We start from the raw sequence: 13,102 nt of genomic DNA, 5'->3' as shown, positions 1-13,102 counted from the left end.
TTGYTCAACCAGTTAAATCTCTTTATCTGTGCAAATATTTATTCTGTATTAATGCAGCCTCTACTTTTGAAAACTTCTCTTATCTTTACTGCTTTTCTTTCAATGACAGAGCTGTGACTGTCCCAAATGTTGGTCCATTGGGGCTGCAAAATACAGGGGTGGGAGGAAAGGGATTTCAAAGGGGACAAGAGACCAGATACAATCCAGAAACAAACAAGAGCAGAATCTGCAGCCATGAAAGTCAGAAGTTCAATTCAATGTTAATCCCTATTTGTATGAAATGTTTACAGACATACATTTATAGAAAATCATGTTGATGAAAATACTGTCATTACAGCAGTAAACACACAGGAAAGAGTATATTGAAACGCTGTGCCTATTTTTATCCATTTTTATTTTTAGGCACATAAAGCTATGTGCACTTAATTATATATACACTGGGAAAAAACATAAGCATGGAAATTTGCAGACAGAACATCTAGTAGATGATCAGGGCCCAAGAACGAATGAAAATTGAAGTTTACATCGGTGCACAAGGAGATGCGCTACAAAAATCCCCACTTTTACATAAGGTGGTTATAATTCTTTACTCTTCCTTGCTTCTAATCAAATATCCCAATCTTTTTCCACCTGCTGGCATTAATTATACAGGTAATTTAGACTTGAATCAAGCTAGGGAAAAAGATAAACAAACACACACAAAAATCAAAAGACCAAGCAAACAATTGACCAATTAACAAAAAAACCCCACTAAAAAAAAAAAAAACAACCCAAAAAAAAACAACAGACAAACAAAACAAAATAAGACAAGCAGTCCTCCTCAACCCCCACAACAACAAAATCCAATATTTTTCAGTCCGATCACTTTTCTGAGCTGACTATTTGGAGAGCTGCAAAAGCTCCAGAGTCAGTGCAGAGAGAGATCAAGAGGGTGAAGCTGAAACTGTGACAGCTCAGACCCTGCCTGGCTGAAGCAGCCATGGGACTGCARGTCTTTGAACATGGACCAGGGTAGCTGCTATTTTTTTCTATATGCTGCTGAACTTACTTTAATTCATCTCAAAACAGAAGACTGCAAGAGCCAGAGAGCACTGGTAGAGTCTTCAACAAAATCTCTGCCTGCACATATTYACTACTTCAATGCAAGCAAATGAAATCTTAGATCTCTTCAGATACAAAAAAGCCTGGTGTCCCAGATTGCTCCTTGAACCTTTCCTTATCAAAGAATGTGTTTTAATAGGAAATTCTTTTACTCCTTTTTTCTTTTTTTTTCCTCCTCAAGGAAATAGTTTTTCTCTTTCAATAAGGACATAACCAAAAGCTATTTTCTCCAAAACAATGTGCTTGGAGAGTGTCTTCTAACCCACCATGATCCACTTACTTTTCATTTTTGTACTTTTTTTTATATATATATATATATAATGGTCTTTCTTGTTATGAGAAAAATACATTCTTGGAATGTTTCAGCTCAAGGCTCTCAAAAACAATTACTTAGGCATTTGATTTGATCTGCCAGCTCTCCTTTTCAGACCATTCAGGCTTTATGAATCTTCAGTTTGGTCAAAGGTTAAAGTGAACTTTTTCCAAGTTACACTCCAGTGTTTCAYGAGGCCCATACATACCCATGCCAGGTTTTAAAGATAAGGAGCAAATTCACTATTAGCTGTGAACAACAGTAGCTTTGAGTATAGTCTAAGGAAAATGATCCATATAGCGAAGGTTGATGATTCACACTTATATTGGACAAGTAGGATTGAGAGACAGAAGGAATGACAAAAAAAGTCACCCTTAAACTGGTGAAAATTCAGTACTGTTTACAGGAAAGCAAGAAAGACTACAGGTTCTAACAGCTCAAGTATCAGGGTATCTTCAAGAGTATCAGGGCACTTCACAGGCCCAGGCAAGCAGAGTTATAACCTCTAAAGTACTTTATCTATCACACTGTGAGAAATCATCGCATCTGTGATCCACATGCACACACAGAAAAAAACAAAATACCCATGAAGCATATGGAGGGGCAAAACATATGTTTTCTGAGTTSATCTGGCTGCTAGCTGGGCTTCTCAGGGGAGTGAAAGTTAGAAAGGATAATCTGTCAGAYTTATCTGACTCCAAGGAGTGAGTGATAGGGAAGATTTCCAGCTGGCTGTCTCTGTTGGGTCTTTCTGACCCATGATCAACTGAAAATGTTGTTCACAGGTTTGCTGGAATGCTCTTACTGCTATTGTCTTGCCTTGGATATAGCAAAACCCAGGTCAGTTGCATTTGTTGTGCTTTGTGTGCTCTATTTGGCAAGTGTCTGAAATCAAGCTGCCTTTTCTGAATGAATGCATTACATGTTTGCTCAATTTAAACAAATTACTGCTCAAAGACTTGGAGTACAAATCATTTCCACTGCTGTGATATCTTTTCAGTAAATGCAATCCAGTTGCTGCTACACTTGTGTTCCTTTTTTAATGTTGCAATGTATTTGTCTAATAATGCATTTTGCCTATGAGATTTTTTTTAAAATCATCTTTTAAAAAAAATCTCTTTAGAATTCACGCTTATCGCATGCCTATATGTAACAGTCAGTCGAGATTTGTCAGTTCCACTATTAAAACAAAAATCAAGCAGATGGAAATAAATTATTATAGTTCACTTCAAAATACAACACTTGGCAAAAAATAGGTATTTTGAAGTTCTGAATGTACATAATTTAAAAGTACATTTCCCCAAAATTACATACTTTTTATTCTGAAAATAAACAGAAATATATATTTTTAAAAAATGCAGTTTTGAGGACATATTCAGAAATCATTCTGAAGGAATGTTGGTGTTTATGGTTTATATATAAACTAAAGAATGCACGTAAGTTGTACAACTAAAGTGTTTGTTGTTTTTTTTTTTTTAATCCTTTTTAAGTGACAAAATTTAATTCTTTTAAGAGCAACCGGAACCTGTGTCATCCTTCTACTTAACCAGTGCTCCTACTGTAAGTACCCCATCACCACAATGCAGAGGAGTCTGGTTATTTTGGAGGGTGATTTTCATTTTTTATCTTCTTTCTGGTTTTAGTCACCTCTTAAATTCTCACGTACATACTATTCAGAACTATGCACAGGCAAAAGTTAAAGTTCCTCCGAYGATGGAAACAGAGAAAAAGGACACGTAGCAGTCCTTTTATGCAGTTCCATTAAATATGCTGCTGAGCAAAACTGATATGCCCACAGAAGTACAGCCACATCCCTCCAGCCACCTGCTTGGACAGGTAATTTACATGATAAAAAAAAATCCTCATAATCCATCACAGTTGAGTTACATCTGTGTCTTACTAGATCCCAAATRCCAATTATTTGCATTTAATAATAATAAATTTTGATACAGAAGAGCTGATTTACAAGGAGAGAAGGCCCCCAATGCCTTTAACCTTAACCCAGCATCCACACCAGTTCTAATTTTTAATCCAAGCTTTACCACATTGCAAACCTGGTTAAAAGTTATCACTGAACAGAGATAAAATTGCACCGAAATGACATATTTTACAKGCAGAAGAATAAATGGCTTAGAATTTTAAATATTTCATCTCCAGGAAGTAGCTTGTCCTCTAGCTAAACAGACTTGCATGAGTTAGCCTTACCTGGAGCCATAATTTGTTATTCACTGCATCTCTCCCTGTAGCAATGCACTGAAATGTAGCATTCTGCCCTGCATTGACCTCTACATCCCCCAGCCTCAAAAAATGCGGAGATTTATCTGCAGAGAGGGAAAAYAAAAAATACAAATAACAGTTATTACAAAAGAAGAAAGATGCCAGAAACATTATTACCTCCCCCAACCTCCATATTTTAACAATATTTGGCAAAAAAAWTAGAAACAGAAGAAAGAAAATTATGTCTCATCTCTGTTCGAGGAATGCTTTCAGTCCTTCCCCTCCTCCCCTGGTGATTCTACTAACTTTATGTTATACATGTGTTATAATAAAGTATTTTTAAAATCAAAGCCAAAAGAAGGAGATTAGGTGCTAAAATGTCAGCAGCACTTTACCAGAATTATCCCAAAGACTTTTGACTGTATAAAACCCATCATACTGAGAAAAACCCAATTAGCAGCATACTGCTCAAGCAAATAGAGAGATACTGTTCATGCTATTTGCAATGCAACTCAGTGCTTTTGTTTTGGAAAATGAAATCATTCATGGCATTGAATACAGTATTYCAGGAGCTGACAAATCTATTTCCCACACTGACAAAGCCTGTAGGAAATCTCAGTGGTACAGCCACCTGAAGGATTTACTAGACCCAAGAAAGCCAACAGACACATTTGAGGAATGGGCACATCATATACACAGCTCACCCACCCCTTTCTCAAGAACTACTAAAGAAAACAGCAGCTGAACTGTTCTTTCTTTGAGCTTACTAAAAAAAACATGACGCACAGGAAAAAAACATTAAATTGGAACAAACGGGTTTTAAACATCAGTAACAAGAAGAGCTTATCTGAATACCGTAACATACTGATAATGTGCTGGGATGACTGTACCCAAGTGCCTTTTGTTTTGGCACTTCAAAACAAAACAGAAAAAAGAGGAAGAAAATAAATATGAAAGCCAGATACTGAATCCAAGCAGAGCTTTGCTGAGTACAGACATCAGACAGCAGGGCTGGCTGAAATATAAAAAGCTAGCTCACTCAAATGCCCTGTGAGCTTGGTAGCTCCAGAGAGCTATGGTTTTAAAAGGTTTGGGGTAGAAGAAAATAAGATGTGAGGTTGCCATTGGAACTGTATTATTTGGCATAATTTTGCCAAAGTTGGAGCAGGATATTGTCATATCCTGGTCATTTCAGAAAGCAATTAAATTATCAGCCATGTGATACATTAGAAAAAATTCATATTTTAGGAAGGGTTTGTCTAGGGGAAGATCAGAAGTGTTGAACAGAACCAAATTGCACAAAAAAATTGATAAAAAGTGCCAGAAATGCACACTAACAATTTCTTCTTCACAACTTTTGATTAGTAGAATATTCTCATTGTCAAAACTTGTGCTTGTATGTGTGCAACTATTCCCCAGGATTAGCAGGGAAAAGCAAACATAAATGCTTGAAGTCTGTCCACAAAAAATAAACAAAATGTAATCCCTCAGAAGTTTAATACTCAGAAAACCTTTCTTTTTTTTTTTTTTCTTTTAATCTATTTTGTCTGTTTAGAAAAATAAAATAATAAAACAGACAAGGGGCATAAAATCTGATAAACCTCCTACAAGCATCTGGTAATTCAGTTTTCTTTAATCAGTATACACATTAACATTAAAACCCATTTTGATTATGCACACCAACTGCGTATGACTAAAAAGACACTGAAGAATTCCTAMTTTTTTATCCCTGTATAATTTACTTCTGGCAGAAAAAGATTCCACCCAGGTAAATCACTATTGCAATCACAYTTCTTCCTGGAAGCTGCAACAAAAATACTTTTRAAAGAACAAAGAATATCAGTGATCGAGTGATGAAAACTGAGCACTCCACAGCAATATCAAATATGTCCTGAAAAGACAGAGAAAAATGCAGCTCTTAATCATTACTTACCACAAGGGTAACTCAGGACCTGGATGTCATCAATGGCAATGTAGCCATTTCTTCCATCTGAGACCTCAGCTTCAAATATTACCTGTCAAAAGGAAAGAAAAAAATGTTTACAACACTCATTTCTACAGAATTCCCCCAGTGGCAAGTGTGTAGATATAAGACACATTGCCTTTTTCATTTAGCTGAAGTTCCTACAAGGTATGACAGCCCAATGGAATATTTATTATTTAATGTATTGCRGTTCCATACAATTCATATACATGGCTTGCTTTGGATTTGCTGCTCATAGCACACCAGAAAAAAACATTTTTTAACTGTGTACTGCATTGCCTCAGCTAAATGTGCAAAACTATTCAATTCTGAAAAAATGCCATTAGTTTCAAACAGGTTAGGCATCACAGCACAAAAGTGATCAACTAATTTTAACAAAATCTGTATTCKTTCTGGGGGTCACAATATATAGTCTCCTGTAACCTTCTGCAGCACACTTGCACAGGAAAACACAGAAACAGTACGGCACTTCCCAGTGCCAACAAAAAGAACAGCTGTAATGTGAGATTTATGCAAAGTCATTAACTTGATTCTTCAGTCTTGCAAGGCAATGAGGAAATTCCTGTGCATGAAGGAAAAGAAGAGACTGTCTTCACATCCAATGTCTTGTCCCACCCCAAASAGGCAGATAACAACAAAGAATTGCTTGGTGGCAGTTCACAGAAATTGTGCTTTGACTGCACAAAGAGGATGCCTGTGGGGCACGTATATTTTGATAGCACTGGACTACAATCCTTCTTCCAGTTTCTCCAGATAGTCTTGCTAAGAGTGCACTTATAACTAATTTCTTTTTTGCTCCTTCTAATTTTATCAGCACCCAAATGTAATTTAGTYGCAAAAGCCACTTCATTCTCTGCTTCTTCCTCCTGCCTTGGCCAACATCCACTTGATGGAAACTAATTTAGTGTCTGGGAGTCCTACTTTCACAGTGTCCTCTGCCCAAGGACCTCTCTGACCAGAGCACTCTTTCACAGTGTCTATCAACTCCTCAGTCATCTTCAGAGAGCTGGCACTTGCTCCCAGTAATGCACATCAATATGATTAATTATTAAATAATTTGGATTAATCATCTTTTTCATTTAAATGGTTGCATGTTGTAGAAGACAACTCAATAAGAATACAACACAATACAGTTCGATCACATACACAAACTCTGGGAGCACATTGTTTCTCAGASTCCAGTTAAGAAATGTGAGCATCARTTTTAAGAACTGAACTAAACTGGCACTGGGTTGTTATTAATTTGCTTGGAAAAAACTTAAAAACAATTCTCAGGAAAGCTTCACCTACACAAGTGTATCGTTCTCCTGTGTACTGATACCTTCCTACACTGGGCTTCAGAGGAGAAAAAGTTCTCTTTCTTGGAACACARTTGGGAATTAATTTACTTGGTTTTTTCTACCGCTGCCAAATTAATTCAAGTAATCCCCACCCAAAAGGAATAGGAAATTATCAAAGAAGGAGAAATCCACAGAAAATAGAAAAATAAAGACRTGGAGATCCAAAGAAGAAGAAACAAATCAACAAAAGAAAACAGAAAACACAGAGAAATATGTAAACACGAGAAGTCTATGAGAAGTTATAAGGGACAATATTCACAGGGTAAGCAAAAGAAAAATACAGTGACTAAAAATACAGTGCTATTCTAAAAAGGGAGATATTAAGAGCTAAGATTTCACATATATATAGTGTTATTTCTTATAACTATAATTGGTATAAATACATGAAACATGAAACATTCATAACAATAGACACAATATAACAAAAAGTGAAGCTCAGTTTAAAAAAAAATATTATCAGGTTTTAATTTGGTAACATCTGCTCACATTTAAAATGGGAAATGGAAAAAAGGAATTGCATGTATAGGTAAAAACAGCAATTCAAAATGCTGACAAGTCAGACAAGAACCTGAGGTAATTCTTTTTCTCAAGTACACACACACAGCTTGAGAAAAACCAGACTGTTGAGCCATTGCTTTCACCAGAGGAGGCTTATCCTAATAAGACACCAGTGCTTTGGGAGTGAATCCTGTACTTCATATGCACTGCTGTTCAGTTTACAGTCCTACAAAGAACGGCTTCAACACTTTCRTTTTAGCTGAAAAATAATTCAGGTTAACACTCTAGCCAGAAAACATTAGTTGTCTGTGCAACTATAAATGTTCTTCCATTTMCTACAATTTAATTGCATGCTCATAYAGTGCACTTCTGAGAGATGCTCACTTTCTTTAATGGAGAGGAGAGACAGAGACTGTTTCCAGGGGATGAATTGGACTGGCACAGAGCAGGGCTGTGGAGACAACCATCCTGTCTCGTTTGTACCAGAACTGACACAATGAATAAGAATGGGAAATGCTGTATATTTCAGGTAATTCAAATGCTACCCAAGGGAATTAGGCTTGATCCCAGAATTTTCTACTCAGTTCCAAGGTGATATACAAATTTTCATTTACTTCAARTAAAATTGCATAACCTTGTTTATGAAGTACCTACATTCAGATACAAATAAAGATCCAGTGCCAGAAGTCCCTGAACTGGGTGCACTCCTATATATCTACCCCTTCCTAATTTACCTCTTGTCCATATATGTGGCCRTTTTCTCCCTAAAATCATGCAAGCTTTTTGTCAATGCAGTGTCATTTGGAAAAATCCAYGGGTTTACAATTTCCATTTGCATGGTTTTTACGAGACTTCCTTTAATAACCCAAATCAGTGACAAATTGATCTCAGTCACCCTTCCATATTATTCACAACTTTGTAAACCTCTACTATGTGTCCCCAAGCAATTTTGTCTCAGATTTGAAGAGTCCCAGATTCAATCTTATATAAAAGMCATTCCCTTTCCTTTGATTATACTTATCCTTCTGTCTAAAGCTCATTCTAACAGCACTCTATTCTTTGAARATAACAAGAGCAGAGCTGGCACCTGGTAATCAAAATAAGGGTGAGTCATAACTTATTCAACAGCATAATATCATTACCTAATTTATACTGAACTTCTTTAACCATCTCCAACACTTCATTTGCTTTTTTTGACCATCGCTGGGCTCTATGCTGAAGTTTTTACAAATCCCATGATCTTGCCACAGAGTGGCAATCACAAGCTTCAACCAACTCCATCATTCTGTGTGTGAAATTTAGATTTTATGGAGTGCGCATTATTTTATATCTCATTATCGACACTAAAATGTTCCTGTCATTTCATTTCTCAATCACTCACACTTGGTGAGTCGTTCTACAGACCTCACAATTGCATACTGGCCTTGCTATTCTGATGTAGCTTTTACCTACAAACCTCTGTGTTTCCACTGTTCCTTGGCACCCACTCTGGTCCCATATGAACATGATGAAACAATTCCGTATCTAAGGAAGTATCTGACAGAATGGCAGCTTAGCTTCACTATAAGCTTGTGCAGAGGGAAACCTGACTAGATTCTGCAAATCACATCACTCTTATCTATATACCTGTCAACCTGTAAAGGGCTCCAAGCTAAAAATTAGGTGTATGATGTGCAGCACAAAATAAAAAGATAATTTTTCTAAAAGCTGTTTTGGTTTAGGCACTGCAAAATAGCACATACCTTTTCACATCCCAACTCTAAAATCTAGATGATGACAATCACTATCCTTCTAAAATTATTAGAAGTAAACATTTTCACCAATTTAAACACTCAACAGTGTTTAAAGCAATAGGAAAAAAAAGTAGCAATTATTACGGCAGAGAATCCTACAGCCATTTAGTTACTGAAGCGTAATTCTTAAGAAATACTCAAACCTTCACATTGCTTCAGAGCCTTAACAATGCATCCTGTAAGYATCATGAAGGCTAAGCCTGCACTTGCAGGAATATAAGAAATGTACTTTTTAAGGACTAGCCTCACTGGATTTTTAACTCTTGACAGGACCCAAAAGTTTACATATCATCATCATTAACTCATTTCAGGCACTGATCAAAATAAGCACCCCCAAAGCACACCTAGTCAATTAAGGACAAAATGTAGTCAGGAAAGAGGGAAAACAGCTTTGTYGCCCAAAGCCTACCCTTAGGAATACAATTCTTCCCAGGTTTYGTAAAAGCTGTTCTTGTAAGTGATACACCACCACCAGCACTACCAAGAAAGGTATTTTCAGTACAGTTTGGAGACCTTCCTTGTCCTTTCTCCGCCTGACTAGTCCTGACCAGTCACGGTAGTGAAGGAGGCACAATCTCCCAGTTTTGACAGCAGTCTTGCCACACCACCACACCACATATAGAAAGCAATGCATCAGTTAGATAAAAGTGAGCATTAAAAGGTTTAGTTACAACAGAAATGTAGTGTTTCACTGACAAATTTTTCCTGCTAGGCTCTAATACATATAATTACAGAGAGGTGAAGAAGAGTTGGAGATGAAAATATAAAAAAAAATTTAAAAGGAAAAAGTTGTTTTTGTAAAGTTGGATACTGTAATTTCCATAAAGCATTCAGCCTACAACCTATTATAGTTCAACATAGTAGAGCTTCTACTAGCTGAGTTATCTGAAATCAAACTTGCACAWAGATGAATTCCAGTGCTTGGTGGAAAGGTGTACAAGAGAGCTTTGTGCAGACAGAAGTTATCTCTCTGAGATAAACCACAGTAAAACCACAGTACAACACAGAAACTCCCCGAAAACACTGAGAAACAAACAAACTACAAAAAAACCCACCAAAACAAACAAAAAAAAACCCAAACCAAACTATAAACCAAAAGAAGCAGTGAAGTTATATTTACTAACTCCATCAGATGTGAATTATATTAACCTCGTCAGACATAAAACTTCAGKGTTTCATAAGAATATAAAAAGAAAACATTTTCTTTTTTTTTTTTTCTACTTCATACACACCTCTTTCATTGATTAATTCTGAGTTTTGTAGCAGCAYGGTAGGGTGATTCCAGATATACTTGAACTTAGTACTTACAATAGAATCGATAAAGTTTAAATAGCACACAGAAACAAGTTTGTTTTGCAGTAAAATAATTCTCTGCAGATGAAAAGCCATGCACAGCAAGACCAGTTTTACATAAAACAGTAACAAATCCTATTCACTGACAAGTCTCTAGCCCTATTCAATGCTTTTACAGTGTTAAAGGCATTTTAAAACACTGAATCAATGGTTTTAATTACCAAGAAGCTAAAAATTAATATTAACATGAAAACAATTTCATGTTACAAAAGAAACACTTAATGGAAGCTAGCTGAAAGGGATAGCTGAAGAAATTTTATCTAACATATAAAAATTTTGTTGACATAATAAAAAGCATTTCCCTTGTGAAAGTTACAGACAATTTTGCTGAACTAATTTAGAAATCATGAAAACATAATTAATTCCATTTGAATGCTCAAGTAATGCTGTTAGGCAGCCTTTGCAGCTAACATGATCCAAGACAACTTCAGCACAGCAAATAAAACACTTGGGTGAAAACAGAGGGATCTCAAGTTTGCAAAGTCAGCTAACACCCTACTACTTCTTATTTCATTAATAACACACCTCCTGACATTGGAAGCCAAAGGATTTAAGGCTAACTTCTCACTGGTATCCTGCCAGCTGAGCTGGTCATCTCAGATTCTCCAACCGTCTCAGAGTCACCTGCAAAGAACCCTGACATCCACATTTCCTCTCATCCCTAAGATTGTATTTAAGCTTCACTTGACATAGGGAAACCTAYACTCCAAGATTCATCACAGCTTGTGCTCTCTGGTGAAGAACCACACACAAAAAAACATACCTACAAAGGGTCCTAAAGGGTGATCCTTTAAACAATTTATTAGTGGTAAGTGATCACCTATCTACAGAACCCTTGGCAAAAAAAAAAAAAAAAAAAAACAACAACAACAAAAACAAAAACAAAGCCACACCACAACCCAAAAATCATCTCTTTACATGAAAGCAAGAACTGCAGGTGAGGTTTTGATGAGCTAAACAGTTCAAGCATGAGGAGAGTTAATAACAATATTTTACCTCCACAAACAAGATACATGCTCCAGCAAAAYATGTAATTAATATGAAGCATAGCAAGCTTTTGAAAGGACCTGTATGAAAGTTATCCGATAGCAGGAAAAGCTAGAAATTAAACTCAGGGACCCCAGAAACAACTGTGTTAGTAAGGAGCATCAGAAAAAAAAAAATCACATCTCTGCACTCATCTTTGCTTACTTCCCTTAAGCTGCTTATGCCAAATGTTTCTAGACTCCTGCCTAGAAAATGTCTGGATGAAGCACCACACACGGATGAGTTAYAGCTGCTCTGGCTTTGGAGCAGCARTAGTTTATCATGTGGGAATACTTACAGTTTTATAAAAACCCACCCTGCTCTTGACTGACTGAAGAACTTGAAGAAAAAMCATCCTTACATAGCCCATAAACACCAGATCTTCAATAAACCAAAACATTTGTCTAAGGGTGAAAGCTCTTAAATTACTGAGATTTAAATAACATTAACACCACATATTGGTATGACTTTTAACCATGGGCAACAAAACATTGATAGCACTACAAATCATGACATTTAAAGGCTGAAATTGGGAGAGTAGCAGTTAGACACAAGTTAAGAATCAATAAGGAATAATTAATGCTTTGCTTATTTTTGTGATGGACCAAAACCTTAAGGAAACTCTTCCCAGTAGCACAGTAGCAGTCCTTTTGGACATGAGCAGCTACTTGAAAATGCAGCAAAAGCCTGGCATGAAGCCACTTCTCCAAATCGAGAGGAGAGGTTAGTCCTTCTTGACTTTCAATGACCTTTGGGATTTCCCTATCATGTGGAAAAATTCTGAGCAGGACTAGATAACCTACAGAGGTGCCTTACAACCTTCTGATTTTCTGAAACTGTCTTCCCACAAAATAGATTGATTTCACTTATATTAAAGAGAAAGGCTTAAGTTCACTTTTGACTATCTAYTCGCCACAAGTTGGATTGCAATATAATCATTTTCTCTTTAGAAAGTGTTATTTGAAATTTTTCATGCATGCATTTTACAACTATTAATATTTACTAGATATATTCTGCCAGAATGCTGGCCACAAACTAACACCTGCCTGTTTTAGGATGATTCCTGCCTATGAATCATTTGTGAGATGATAGAAGCACTATTTGTACAAGTCACCTGGAAAGGTTTGCTATCCCTTTCCACTAATAAACTTGTAAAAATTAAGTATCATCCATCAACAAAGTTTTGAGATATAAAAGGTTCTCCAGCAATCATTTTTAGCCATGAAAAATATTATACATAACATAGAGAAGTGGAGGAACAACACAATATACCTCAAACAACCTTGCCCCACCCTCTACACTTGTAGGGTGGGCTCACAGGTACTTCATTGCCAAATGCTGACATCTGAATAAGCAAGGTTTTGTAACCCAAAATCTATTGTGTTAATTCCTATGTTTCCATGTGAGAATCCAAGCTTAAATGATCATGCTGCCCTGGATTCTGGAGCTGACTCACGGTAACTCCTAAATTATCTTG

General features: G+C 36.4%; 1 protein-coding gene across 4 annotated transcripts in view; it reads right to left on the bottom strand.

The window, feature by feature from the left end:
• PTPRK (protein tyrosine phosphatase receptor type K) overlaps nucleotides 1-13,102 on the bottom strand; it is a 384,925-nt gene that overhangs the window by 207,923 nt on the left and 163,900 nt on the right. For all 4 annotated transcript variants that reach the window (XM_057363581.1, XM_057363580.1, XM_057363583.1 and 1 more), the window contains exons 4-5: nucleotides 5,565-5,646; nucleotides 3,620-3,735 (exon numbers count right to left, since the gene is read on the bottom strand). In XM_057363581.1, coding sequence (XP_057219564.1) covers nucleotides 3,620-3,735; nucleotides 5,565-5,646 — 198 coding nt within the window. The remainder of the gene's footprint in view (nucleotides 1-3,619; nucleotides 3,736-5,564; nucleotides 5,647-13,102) is intronic.

The sequence above is a fragment of the Malurus melanocephalus genome, unplaced genomic scaffold (assembly GCF_030028575.1).
Source record: "Malurus melanocephalus ecotype Western Australia unplaced genomic scaffold, MMel_1.1 scaffold_29, whole genome shotgun sequence".
NCBI classification, from domain to species: domain Eukaryota; kingdom Metazoa; phylum Chordata; class Aves; order Passeriformes; family Maluridae; genus Malurus; species Malurus melanocephalus.
The sequence above is the reverse complement of the archived record's forward strand: the minus strand, read 5'-3'. Positions and strand labels throughout refer to the sequence as shown.